Source organism: Chanos chanos, chromosome 2 (assembly GCF_902362185.1).
Source record: "Chanos chanos chromosome 2, fChaCha1.1, whole genome shotgun sequence".
Taxonomy (NCBI): domain Eukaryota; kingdom Metazoa; phylum Chordata; class Actinopteri; order Gonorynchiformes; family Chanidae; genus Chanos; species Chanos chanos.
Genome location: NC_044496.1, coordinates 50433360 through 50447056, shown reverse-complemented (window position 1 = coordinate 50447056; position 13697 = coordinate 50433360). Strand labels below are relative to the sequence as shown.

Here is a 13697-nt window from a genome sequence, read left to right as displayed (position 1 = left end):
CACTCTCTCACAGTTTGGTAGCCTTTTATCTGCAGCATTTACCAACATCACCCCCCCCCCCCCCCCTCCCCACACACACACACACACACACACATTGTCTCAAGTCTTCTTTAAAGATTCGTTTTCTTAAGTGTTGATTATGTTTGACCTTGAAACATTGGATGGATGGATGGATGGATGGAAATCAGAATTTGATGTTGTCAGTGACCACTCAAGTCTGTGAAAACTCTGCTTAAACCATAAAGTCCACTTTATTCATTAGTGATATACAATGTTTATTACATCTTTATGAACACATTAGTAGTTCATGTTGCTGAAAGACAGCTTATAGCTGAATAAAGGCTTGATTAAAAAGCTAGATCTAAAGCTATGTTCCATGCCACATAGGAAACTGAGGACTATCTCTAAACACTACTCTAAGAACTACATCTAAACTCTACTGAAGAGAGAAATAAGTTCAGGGCCAGATTGACTAAAGCCTTTTGCTTGTGCAAAATCAACAATACCATGAATAAGAGCACCAGTCTGGAATTGCATGTACTGACAATTGTCATGCTTAAGGGCTACAGTAAACCTGTACCTTACAGTCCAAGCACCTCAAGTCAAACTCCACATTCCAATACAAATCCCTCGTTTCAACAGTTTCAAACTTGTTGGATGCCAGGACATTTTCCAATACTAAAATATGTCGACTTTTCCCTGTTCCTGAGTACTTGGTATGTGAACAGTAGGATTAAGCACATGTACATGGGCGTTACAGTTTTGTTTTTGTGTCAATCTCTCGTACGAATGAGGAATGTGATAGACATATTTTTTTAGAAAAAGCGGGGGAAGAAGGATTTACAAAATTTCTTGGAAGCAAGTTTTCCCAACCAATTAAAACAATTCTCATGATAAAATACATTTGTGTACATGTTTATGTCCAGATATATATATTCCATAACACATTCCTTTAACCACTAACAGAGCGTAAAAAAAATGTACATTTGTACATTTAGAAAGGAAATGAGTAAAGGACTGTATCATGACAAAACGAAAAAAAAAAAAAAAAAAGATCTTAAATGCAACTGCAAAGAGGAGCAAAGCCTGTGAAAGATGGTGCAGTGCACGTGTGCCACGGAAACACGTAGGCAAGCCTGATCTCAGAGAGATTTCATCCATTGGGCTGCTGGTTTTGAAAGCTTCAGAGTGCACATTGTACTCTTTGTGTATCTGATAGCAGGGGTAGGTGTGCTGTGTCGGTTTCGTGATAAATGTAAGCAATGCTGATCTCCGCGTTCGGTGTGGATCTTGTTGGCTCCCTTCCCCCCCGTGATCTTGCCAAGAACCACCCTTGGAGGGTTGTATCGCGGCGGCCTCCTCACAGCTCGTCGTCCTTGGCCGCTGCAGGCGTACGCGGGAGAGAGAAGCACAAGATAAAATGTTCGGTCTCATGGTCTACTTGATCTGTTAAGTTTGACTGGCTTCTTTTGAAAGTGGCACAATCCCCCCCCCCCCCCCGTTCTCATGTAGACATACTTCAATTCTGATAGCTGCGTGGGTCCTTGGAACGCATCACCTATCTCTCGGATTTGATGGAATAACTGACCTAAGAGTGATGTCATAAATCATATCTACCTAGGGTTTTTTTTTTTTTTTTAATTAGTTCCCAGTTACTCTCCTCTGTATATTGCTGCAGCACTTTCACAAATAACACCCAGAGGTGGAGGCTTGTCACGACAACCATCTCCCTAACTAGCGACAGACAGGTGCTGAGGGCTGAGAAGACACTCGACATGTTGGGACAGAGCGGGCATGTTGATGGGGCAAAGGAGCTGGATTCCACTCCTTCAAACATATAGACAAACGCATATTCGCACACACACTATGTATACAATTTTGTTATCTTGAGATTTTAAAGAATGTATGTGATGGATGTATTGTTTATTTTTTTTTCTTTCCTTTCTGTCTTTCTTTTTTTTTTCTTTTTCTCTTTTGTTTGTTGAGGTGAACTTGGTCACGGCACTCACCTTTCTTTGTGGGAATGTCTTGGATGGAGTCCACCACATGAATGGTACCAACCGCAGAGGTTTCTCCCTTGGCGTTGATGGCATGGCATTCATACTCGCCAGCCTCGGCTTTAGTCAGTGGAGAGATCTGAAACATGGAGGTGATGCGTATCACTGGCATACGTCTGGATAAAACGTGTGTTTTCTTCAGTCAGCAAACTGTACTGAAATAGCTTACTGGTCGGAATCCAACAATAACAAACTGTATTGTTGTAACAAAAATAATACAGTGAGCCACAACAACTCAAATGTTTAAATGTTCATGATTAAACAGATAATGTACAATTTAAAATATATACTTGGAGCATATGAGAATTACTGGAGAATTACTTTCACAAGCGTTTCACCAATATTTATATGGCATTTGCATTTTATCTTGTATGGCCTTTTGACTGATTGTTGGACTGTGAGAAAAACTACAAAGAACTGTGCTGAATATTGTGTAAGGTATTGATGGATAAGACTGGTGCAGACTGGTTAACTTACCAGGACCCAGCCAGTGACTTCATGTTTCTCTGGGCCGCCACGCGTTTGAATGGCAAGATTGTCTCTGTCTCCAGGGAGAAGAACAGTCTTACCTTTTTCACCGCCGATCTAAGATATCAAAACCAAAAACAATCACTGTACAAGAACGAACCTTTTCTGGAGCCTTCTGTGTAACTTTCTGCCACTAGTCTGCGTGTGCCCCCGTCTCGGTTCACAAAGCACTCAAAATGCTCTTTTAAAACACTGTCAAATCAACGGTCTCCAAACATTTCCCTAATGACATATTTCAAGGCTATCGCAGCTTCACTGTGCAACACCTTTGGTCACGCTTACCTGGGTTTCAGGCGACTCCACGGGAGACATTCTGTTGTTAAAAAGTTGGATATGTAGCTTGAAATGTTATCATTTGTTGATTTTATCAGGAGTTGCACTCACATGTAAGCTACAAAGCCATTAAACAATATCATACATACTTTGTAAAATATCTTGGACCAGCCAAGTCATGTCATGTCTGTGAACACTCAATGAGGTTTCATATAAGTTAAGATATGGAGCCATGAAATGGCTGATAAGAGAGAAAATATGGAGAGAAATGCTTTATCCAAGCACCATTTGACAAAATGACCCCAATCCATCCGTCTTCAACCCTCATTGTGTGTAGCTCAGCGGGCGGATCAGCAAACCCCATGAGTTTGATGCAGGATGGCAGCAGAATTCTCAGTTTCAGGCTTAGAAGTGGCTTAAGGGGAAAGTGGATTCAAGTGTCAAGTGTTCTCCAGCAAGATATGTCTTGCTGGAGAACAAAAGCAACACTTGCATTAGATAAAAACATGATGTAGACACACACACACACTTATTCTCTCTCAATCTCACATTCTCTCTGTCTCTCGAGGTTTTAGGATGTGTTGAGGGATGTCGACAGGGAGTTCCCAGAAGGGGGGGGGGGGGGGGGGAGTGTGCACATCATCTCAACAGAATTATGTTGACCTCACCAGTCATCAAAACATCATGTGAACCTACTGGGCCCCACCATACAGAGAGGGATGGAAATGCTCTGACTTGACCATAATCTAATTTTCCCAATTAACCTCAGTTTCTGAGGTTCTCAGTTAAGCAGAAAGAAATCTTGCAACACGAAATCTTTGAACATACTGAAATTTCTGTTACAGCTTAGAAATGAATGATAGAAAATAGGTCCTATTCCCATCTGGAACATGAAAGACCAGATATTTGTGTCATGGGTTGAGCATTTCCCACAGTTTTAAGCTTCCTGCTTTGCTAGGGGTTAATACCTTGGTATGTTGGGAAATGACCGCTAGGGACTCCTATAGCTTCAGACCTTGTTGACGTCACATATCCTGCCCATCTGAGTATGTGGTTTGTGTATTATTGTTCTGAACGTATAACTGAATGCCTATTTATCTACTTCTCTACATAGCTCTGTTATCTGCCAATATCCTGTTAGTTCACCATGACATGCTTTGGTTTTATCACTGTATAAATGAGTTTTCTGAGAGCAAATATTAGCTCCAAAAGAGGACACTTAGATAGCATTGCCATGTTTGATGGAATATTTCCTGTCTTAATCCCTCCCTAAATTCCTGGTATTGTTGTTTCTATTCTTAATCTATTGTTTCTGCAGAGGATTGTTTTAATGTTTGGTTACATCCTTAGTTCAAATACAGCATAGTTCAAACGTGAGTGGAGAAAAATGTTCACAACAATGAATTGTTCAAGTAAAAAACGAAAAACTTAATGATGATTGCATGCTTAGAAACACATTAATTGGCATAGACTACAAAAATGACTTGAGCCTGTTCCGCGAGGATCAGACAAACAAGAATAAATAGTAAAAGACCTCTCCAACAGCGTCATTTTGCTTTTTGTTAGACTTTCATTATTTATGTACCTTCTTCCAGGTTACCACTGGTGTGGGGATTCCAATAGCCTCACAGCTCAAGTAGACCTGCGACCCAGTGACGTTCCATATCTCCCCTGGAGCGGTCACGATGACAGGTGCTGTTTGAGAGGGAATGGGGGAAAAAAAGCATGATTTAGTGGCTGTATCATCTTCAACTCATCTCATGAAGGTTATTTCTGTCTTGAGGGGTTCTCTAAAGGAATGTGCCCACAGTTTGACAGGTAGATTACTCTAGGAGGAATTCAGAACAGTGCGATGACTGATGGATTATATGTATGGAAGACTGAGTTAGAGGGCATGTTTAGCACAGCCTCTCCCTACATTAAAGACAACAATTTGCAACACAGTTTGAGGGAAAGCCAGTCGGTGAATAATGGGAGTGCTTATTCTTCACATTGGCCATGTGAAACTTTGGATTAAATTATCAACACTTAGGTCAGTTAAACAAACAGCACAGCCTCTTGTGTCATAATTGTTATTATCTGAAGCCTTTGGTTCTTAATCTCAGCAGCAGGGGACGATTACTTTAGTTCAATAAAGGTTCCCTGGACAGCTGAAGCCACCATGTTCCAATTTCAGCGTGCTAACACTAACAAGACATAATAAAACAATTTGCTTTTCCAGCATGGGTCATATGGTCTTTGCCTTCTCAGTGGTTGTGCTGGACTAAGTCAGAGAGGGCTTTCGGCTGCATCCCTGCTGGATATGAGCAAATGAGGAGGAACTAGGCTGCTGTGACTGGGAGCTTGTCTGTCAGAGAGGGTTTTTCATTTACTGAATCCATTGGCTAGCCTAATCCTGACTCGGCATGCAGTTATAATGAATCATGTGAAGGTTCAACGGTTTAAATAGGTTGGCTTTGTTTTAACACAACAGAATGGCTCTATGTGTTCTTAACCCAGACACAACTATTTGATCAGCGGCTATTTCCCCTTTCAGAATTCAAAATCCTCTTGCCAGGTTGGAATTTCAGACATGCCTGTTCAATAGAAAGGGTGTCACTCTGTAAGAAAACAGTGGCCCCAAGCTTATTTAACTGTTGGCATGACACACTGTATTTCACTGCTATCATACATCATCTCATTGGTTTATTTGTTTATAGGGCCAGTCCTCGCAGGCTGAAATCAAATAGGCCTATTTTAACTATATTTCACTACACTGGTATCTCAAGAGTAAGGCAAATTCGCAAGTACAAGGACGTGACCGCCTGTGAATAAAGTGAATAGACCGGCTAGCACTGGATTATACAAACACTTGTATCGAATTTAGTGGTTAAATTGCAGTAATATTAATCTGGTAGCTGTTATGAGGAAAAACTCGCGATTTAGGATTTAGTTCAAGCACTCACCTCCGAACAACGTCATACATTCCCTAAATTAGTAACTCGGCACGACGAAGAAAGAATTAGAGTAAAGCCTTTGGCCCCATGGCCCCGCTTTGTTAATTTGTTACTGAATTAACAGAGCGTAACCGCAGGCCACTCAGGATGGCCAGTAAGGACATACACAACAGCACTAAATAATGCATACACTTAAATACACATTATTCACTCTTATTCGTGGACATAAACCATGCGTCATATCGGTGGAGGTAGGGACACCCACATAGGTATGACACCTATATTAGCAGCACCTATAACACTCCTGAGACCCTGTTCATTTCAGTGCGTATTATTGTAAAACAAATCAAATCAAAACAAAACAAAACAAAAAAAATCCTCGTACGCTGTTAGCGGTTCACTATAACTATAGCGGAAGAATAAAACTAAACCATACCTTGCGCGCATTTTCCTTTGTTCTGAACCTTGATTTCGGGCTTTTTCTCGCTCACTGCCTTCAAACTGGCAGCCTTTAATTCACAGCCAGTTTTGTAGTTCACGCCATCAGTACCACATACTTCATAGTTGCTCTTGCAGACGCAAACACCGAGCTTGCTCTTTTTCTCTTTGTCGCTCTTTACGCACTCGAATCCAGCCGCGCATCTCTTAGCTGTGGATCCACGTCCCCCACAAGGCTCTCCCTCTCCAGCGGCGCAGAGCGAACAGCAACCACATGAGTCAAGGACCGTTCCAGACTTACAACCATCCTCAGGTAAAGGGGCACAAAGACTTGGGTCACAAGTCCCACAGGAACGAGGAACGCGGTCAGCATAACTGACCAGTGATAACGATATCACAAGAGCAAAGAAAACCAACATGTTGATGCGTTTATGAAGTTTCCTTGCGCTACCTACACTTTGGCAAACACACTGGAACTATCAGAAGTCTCCAAATGAAACTGGAACGATGTCGAACCACGCCCATAAAAAAAAGTGTTGCCTCTGGAAATACTGTCCCTTCCTGACTACAGTAAGAGCTCGATGTAAACTTTCTGACTTTTTTTTTCTTTAGAAAGAAAACCCCATAATACAACTTTATTTTCTCATGTTATGGACTACAATCTATTAAATTAATTTTATATAACAAATCCACTGAAATGTGTGAAGAGCTTTTCAACAGTTTTTTATATCTAGTCTCCATGATAGAGATTTGATATTTTACAATCTCATGAACACTGAAACTGAGACAACTGTGAAAAGTGATGAAGACAAAGGAAGAGCAAAACACATCATTTTTTTTTCTACAACACATCCTTTGTGGGATATATATACATAATGCAATGTAATGTTTTGATGACTGTTTTTAAATAATATTACTGATGTAAGGGACAAAACTCAACATTTTGGACAGTAGTTTAATCAGTTGTTCATATTCAGCATGGCCTGTTCAGATTATGGGAAAAACGGTTCAATTTAACACTCCTATCATTCACTTCAGTTCGCAAAGGGACCATTATAACAATATGATGTAAAATCAAAAGCTGTAGGTATACACTACAGGCATACAGTTCAGTATCATCTGTAAAGAGAGTTCCCATGTCCTGGAATAGCCCAGTTCCTGATCTGAATACGTGTTCTGAACCGCTGTAGTTCTTCTGGTTCTGTCTATTTGAGGTACTTGGAGACAAAAGCAGCAACAATGTCCTTATACGGTGTGTCAGAGTCTGAGCGGACTGGGGGGATTCTGCAGAGCTTTCTGAATCGAGGGGACCGCAGGAGTAGGTTGTGTCCCAGTCCCACACAACTGGAGCCCAGCCAGTATAAAGCCATGGACTGAATAAAACAATGGAGGTAAAAAAAAAAAAAGAGGAATAGGGGAAAGGGAACATCAAATTAGAATAATCAGAGGAAGGGGCAAAACTCAAAGTTACATATTACACAAGCAACCACAACGACACAGATACACAAATATATATGAATACAGGCACGATCTGCATGGAAACCTGTCATGTATGTTACTCCCTACTGATCATGCAACGCTGGATTCAGAAGAAGCAAGATAAGATTCGAAGGCAATGAGATTGCTGATATTTGACAATACTGCAGTTAGTTTTAAAATGTACATTTAGCTAAAAAAAAAAATACCATGTAGGTGGTCCAAATAGCGGGTCAAAAGATTCTTATCTGAATAATCACATGCTATTCAGTTCTTTTGTAAACTACTGTAAGGACCAAGGGAACCTAATCCCTTTCACTTTTGAGAACAGCATCATAAGAAAAAGAATCAGGCACTGCTCCCTCCATACAAACACACACACACATTCACACACACATACACACACACACGCACACACACTTCTGGAGAGGGGAGAGACAACACAGATATGGTTCAGTTTATCAGGGCAACTGAGGAGGAACACGTGAGGCAGGTTGATACTAGAGATAAGAGCGGTCATGCTTTCCAGCAACAAAGGCTCGTTGAGGGCACTCAGTTTCAGAGGAGAGCCTGCTGGTACAATATTCACTGGTAACCATTCATATTTTTCCTTCTTCTTCCAGATAAGAGAGATGCCTTACCAGAGGGCTGTGCGCTGGAATTTTATTCAAAAAAAAAAAAAAAAAAAATTCCTCAGACCAGACTCTTTCTGGAGGGACTGTTTCAGGTATGCTTGAAAAACAAAACAAAACAAAACAAAACAAAAAAAACACAGCCCCCTGTTTTTCATTTCTTTCGTGTAGCTGAATCAAAGGATATATGGAGTGGGCTATAGGGGGCATATCTGTCTACACATGATAAGACAGACCCCAAAGATCAGACATTTCCTCTGTTGTTTTCCCCTTTGATTACAGCTTCAGTTATGTGTATTGGAGGGAAGGGAAATGTAGCATAAAGTGAACCTTGGTGAAGTTTAAAAAACTAAACACCTCGAACAGGGACAAACATGTGCACCAAATACACACGGTCGCAGTGACTTACCGAGGGCACAGTGGCTGCTATGGGGATCATGACTACAGAGATCCCTCTAATGAAGTTGGTCACGTATTTTTGGAACTTTGGTGCCTGGAGTTGCCTCAAGGCAAATATCTGTCAGATAGATGAGGTGACAAATATAAAACAAACAAACAAACAACAACAACAACAACAACAGCAAAAAACTAAATTACAAACTAAATGAAAATAAATCGAATCAGTGAATTTCAGTTACAAACCTGTTTTTTAAAACATGGAAGAGGAAAAAAAAAAAAAAGTTCATCAGTATGTACTGAGTAATCGCGGACACTAGTCACGTTGCACAAATTTACAACAAGACATGAAACACACACACACCACTCCCTACACTCCACTGCGTACCTAATAAGTCCTAACATGAATAGATCAAGACATTTCTTTATGGGAAAGAGTGAGAAAACAGGGTGGGTCAAATGTTCTTTGTCTCCCGGTTACGTTTTTGTCCAGAAAACGAGACTTTTGCCTCGGAGGAAAAAGGTGGCTCCTATTACTGTCTGCAGTAAATTGTGTCTCTCATTACACCTCTTTTAACAGCTGAACTGACAAAGACCATGCAGGATCAGATTTAAACTTATGGTGTACCTTAACCTAATCCAAACTTTGGAAGGAGACCTACCTCCACAATAAGAAGATTAATGAGGCCTAGAGAGACTGGTATGATCCATGTGGAGTCAGGTAGTGTGAGGTCAGAAAACCAAAGAGCACCCCCCACTGCCAGCTCCCCCTGTAGATCTGTCAATGAACAAATACATCACAGCTTATTACGACAGTCACATCGGAGGAATTCATTTGAAATACTATTTAATTGAGAGAAAGCTAGCAATTTAAAATAGGCTGATGAGATTTTAAGACTGCACTCCACTCGAGACCGGATCAAGACCGACTCCGTCACAACCCATGCTAAATCAGTATTAAGCAAGACTATATTTAAGACACATAAAAGAACTATGAATTAGGCATTCCTGGAAGAGGACTGAAAGAGAACAGGTAAAAAAAGATTGGTCTTTTATGTTCTCAGACAAAATAAAAACACACAAATTGCATAAAACCCACTGTATTAGAGGGATGTAATGTAAAGAAACTAATTCAACCAAAATGCAGAGGCACACCCCAAACATACAATATATACAGCTCTGTGGGAGGTATGGCACGAGCTTAGAGGCTTTAAGCCTATATCCACAGTGCTTCAGTCTAGTGATGGAAATGTACCTGTGGGGCTGTGACAGGCTCCTGTGCTGAGATTTCGAAGGGCCAGGGACAGGCACACCCACATGGGGAGCTGCACCCACACTAGAACACTGGCTTTGAATGGGTGGCAGTTATCACGAACATACAAATCAGACACTAGCCTCCGCATATTCTTCTTAAAGTGGTACCTGTTGGCGAAGAGACACACAGACCACGCTGAGCTGTTTATGTCCGAGATTACTGTCCCGAAGGACAGGAGTGAAAAGAATTTCCAGGAAATAAAATGTCACGGTTAGTACGTTTTGTTAGGAATGCCCTTGTATATCTGACACAAATGCAAAACATCTCTGTACACTGGAAGAATCCAATATAAAGAACGCAACTTTAAAACACACTGACACTCTGGGGGATGTTGATTTTAGCTGAGTGACTTACCTACAGGTCTTCTCTGACCAGTTTTTCTGTTTGGCCCGTACTGATATTTCATAGCTGAGCCGCTTGGCCAAATCCGCGATTTCCACCTGCAGAGCCTCAACCTAGCTGAGGGCAAGAGGTCAGAGGGGTTACTTTATGCTAGTGTGACCTCTTTATGAAGCCTGACCAATGGATTCAAATCTACAGCCTCTTGAAAAAGTGAACGCAATCGGACACTGCCAAAGAGACTCAAAACTGGCAGGGATCCACTCCTTAGGGACTGCTGGCTCTGATTTATGGAAACAAAAACATTAGCTGGCTGTTCTTTCTAAGTGAAATCTCTAAATCCTTCAGAGATATGGGTCAAAATGGACAATTCTGTTCTGTTCTTCCCATGGACATGTAGCAAATATCTTGACTCACAGAAAACTCAACAGACTAAGTAGATTTAAATGCAAGCGACAGATTGTGAGTCTATATGGTGGACGGCTGTGTTTATGTGTTTAGATTCCAGCAATGTACTGCTGTGTCTGAGACTCTGTGTGTTTATAAATCAAGGCCTTGGGCTGATGAGTGAGAGAAGAAGACCCATAAGCCGAACCCTGTGTTCTCACTCATAGGGAGGACAGCAAGGAGGCGGGAGGGGGAGGAGGCTCTCTTTTTTCCTTACTATTCAGAAGGAAAAAAACGCCTGCAGCTGGGAGGGTGGATGGGAAGTAATGTTTGCTTAAGCCTGATCTGTTGACCTTTAAATAACTATCATGTTTCTACTGCATGTAAGTAAACAATCTAAGAGATAGCCTGACATAGACACTGAACTGGGAATGTTTATCTCACGTGCTTCTCCCTAAGTATTAGCCAAGTAACACAGTGCATCTACATTGTTTTAAATACACAGCTACAGTAATAATTTAGTCACAGTGGATCTTCAGTAAACTAGTTCGTTCACATTGCTCTAAAACAAAGTATAAATTGTGGGGGATTAGATTATTTTAAATAAATCATTCTGGCTTGGAAGCAATTACAAACATTACAGAGGATCAACTGATGAGCAGTGACTATGACTTGAGAGCCGAAACATTTGTGATCACCTGCTTCTATGCTTCGATAAACAACCTGTGGGAAAGGTATTTTCTTATCTTTCTTCTTATTAAAGAAAAATCTGACTACTGTCTGACAATCACATCGCTGTTATGAAACAGATAAATGATCTCAAGTTAGTGTGAAATAGCAGCACCCCCGCAAATCCTTGAAGCAGAAACATGTCGTATGACCAAGTAGCCAAGACACGATACTTTCTGCACACATTCTGACGTTCTTCCATGTCAGTGACTCGGTCACTGTTTCACTCAGTCACTTGAATGGAAATACATCCCTGTATTCTGCTAAAAAAAAACCCCAATTATAACTACTCACTGACAACTGATCACTATGTTCTTGGTGAGACCCAGACCTTTGCTATGATGATCATCTGGTAGACGCCCAGTGGGAGTGTGATGGCAGTCCGCAGAGCCAGGGTGGTGCAGATGATGCTGGCCCACCAGGGCAGACCTGTCATCTGCTGGGCAGAGATCAGGAGCTGCTCAGTGAGGTGCACGGGTGCTGAATCGGCCAGACCCTCGTACCAACCAGTCCCTTCGGTGGCGGCAGTTCTCCGTGGCTGCAGGCCCAGAGCCAGTGTGTGTGAGGGTAGTGTATTAGGGCCTGTTAAGATGGTTGACTTTGAGCAGTACTGCAGGCTGCTCAGAGTTCTCACGTCTAGGTTGAAGAGACCCTGGGTGATGCTCAAGATCTGAGGCTTTTGCAGCACCTGGTTGCCACGGCAACATGCCCACAGTGACATGGACGTCACTGGCCGGGACAGCTTCATTAACAACATGGCAGGGAAACTATGGAGGTCTGTGGGGGGACAGAAAAGGTTCAGAACATATCAGCAAAGAATAGTCAGACTGTATAAATGTCTTTAAAATACCACAGAGAAGGCTTGATGTATACAGTCACTAGTTCACATCAACTCTAATTCAGTGGAAGAAATGTTGGGAACATTTTTTTTTTTTAATTTCAAATCTTAATCTTATTGTTACTTAAAATTCATTCATTCAATGTTTTGAATATCCACTTAGAAGACAAGAAGACGGTTCATGAATATGGAAACAACGCATACTTATACGTAATGTATGTACACACACACAGAATTTCCAATAAGAGTGAGGAACTACAGTTAACCCCCATGGTGCAGTGACAAGATTAATTAAATACGCATAATCAGTACATTCCGCTGTTTTTATCTTTCCCCAAAGAAAAGGCCAAATTAATCGTTACACAAATCATTTTCTTGTGTCTGTGTTGCAGTGGTGACCGCAAAATACGTGCTGGATGGCTGACTGACGGTAACTAGCCAAATCCACAGATGACAGAAACTGGATGATTTTGTCCCATTACAAAGCCTTACCTCTGTTTTCAAGTTTAGGTCCTAAGCTGACACTAATGTCATATTCGCATTTGTTGGGACATCAGATCAAGCTCGAAATCGACCTTTAATAACTACATATCATTCACGGTCCACATTCGTGTAGGACACGAGTCGATGGCAAATGACGTCAAATTTATGCGTCATTCGGTCTCCAGGGCGCTTTTATGCACTCGAAGGATCGCTACGGAATTGTGATGGATAAACTATAAATTCGGGCACGCGCGCGTGTGTGTATGCGGATGTGTGTATATGTGTGTGGTGCAGAACATATTTTTAAGCTACTTAAACATAATTTTACGCACGACTATGTAAATGAATGTAATGAAACTACAGCACCATCTGTTGGAGCAAAGCACACGGTTTAACTGACCAGTAAAAGCGGTAGGTGTGAAACCGAGATCTCAAAAAGTACCGGCGTAAAGCGGACGGAAATGACTCCAAATTATAATTTTGTAGCTTTTCGTTTGCAACCGTAAACTGTGAATATGAGGACTTTTAAACGTTGTAGATAAAATATTGGGGTCACAAACCATCACCAGCGCGGTCGGCATTAACGGTCCAATGACTTGTTAAAGATTAATTTTCAGAAATTATACTGACCTTTGAAGAACAAGAGCGCTGATCAAAAGTGCAAAGCCTTGTTTTAATCGTGTAACAGAAGAGGTCACATTGTAAGTGGAGCCGTAAAGTATTTTCATCTCAAGACAATTCTTCCAAACCATTGTTGTTTAGCCCGTATTATCAGGTCTACGTCTTCTCATAGAAGTAGCAAAGTGTGGCTGTGTTTGCAAGATTCGTCAGTTATCCATTTATGCTAGTTTCTAGCTAACTTTATCATTA

At 41.3% G+C, this 13697-nt stretch overlaps 2 protein-coding genes across 3 annotated transcripts; both read right to left on the bottom strand.

The window, feature by feature from the left end:
• Positions 1 to 227: 227 nt before the first annotated feature.
• On the bottom strand, positions 228 to 6697 carry igfbp7 (insulin-like growth factor binding protein 7). The gene is made up of 5 exons (XM_030766627.1): positions 6231 to 6697; positions 4444 to 4553; positions 2535 to 2642; positions 2010 to 2136; positions 228 to 1383 (listed from the first exon to the last, which is right to left on the bottom strand). Exons 1-5 carry the CDS (start codon positions 6649 to 6651, stop codon positions 1361 to 1363), a joined length of 789 nt encoding a protein of 262 aa, XP_030622487.1. The 5' UTR covers positions 6652 to 6697; the 3' UTR covers positions 228 to 1360.
• Positions 6698 to 7378: 681 nt separating this feature from the next.
• cox18 (cytochrome c oxidase assembly factor COX18) lies at positions 7379 to 12949 on the bottom strand. Of its 2 annotated transcripts, XM_030766285.1 has the most exons (7): positions 12837 to 12949; positions 11838 to 12283; positions 10406 to 10506; positions 9992 to 10158; positions 9399 to 9514; positions 8750 to 8857; positions 7379 to 7605 (listed from the first exon to the last, which is right to left on the bottom strand). In XM_030766285.1, exons 2-7 carry the CDS (start codon positions 12261 to 12263, stop codon positions 7438 to 7440), a joined length of 1086 nt encoding a protein of 361 aa, XP_030622145.1. In that variant the 5' UTR covers positions 12264 to 12283; positions 12837 to 12949; the 3' UTR covers positions 7379 to 7437. The 2 variants fall into 2 exon arrangements, with proteins under 2 accessions (XP_030622145.1, XP_030622146.1); XM_030766286.1 differs by lacking the exon at positions 12837 to 12949 and having other exon boundaries at positions 10406 to 10510; positions 11838 to 11884.
• Positions 12950 to 13697: the final 748 nt, after the last annotated feature.

Coding starts and splice junctions, on each gene's coding strand:
- igfbp7 (XM_030766627.1), bottom strand. CDS start 6,651: ATGTTGGTTTTCTTTGCTCTTGTGATATCGTTATCACTGGTCAGTTAT. Junction 4,554..6,230: donor CAAAGGAAAATGCGCGCAAG/GTATGGTTTAGT, acceptor CCTCTCAAACAG/CACCTGTCATCGTGACCGCT. Junction 2,137..2,534: donor AAGTCACTGGCTGGGTCCTG/GTAAGTTAACCA, acceptor TCCATGTTTCAG/ATCTCTCCACTGACTAAAGC.
- cox18 (XM_030766285.1), bottom strand. CDS start 12,263: ATGTTGTTAATGAAGCTGTCCCGGCCAGTGACGTCCATGTCACTGTGG. Junction 9,515..9,991: donor AGCCTGTCACAGCCCCACAG/GTACATTTCCAT, acceptor GTTCATTGACAG/ATCTACAGGGGGAGCTGGCA. Junction 7,606..8,749: donor TAGCAGCCACTGTGCCCTCG/GTAAGTCACTGC, acceptor TGTTTTATTCAG/TCCATGGCTTTATACTGGCT.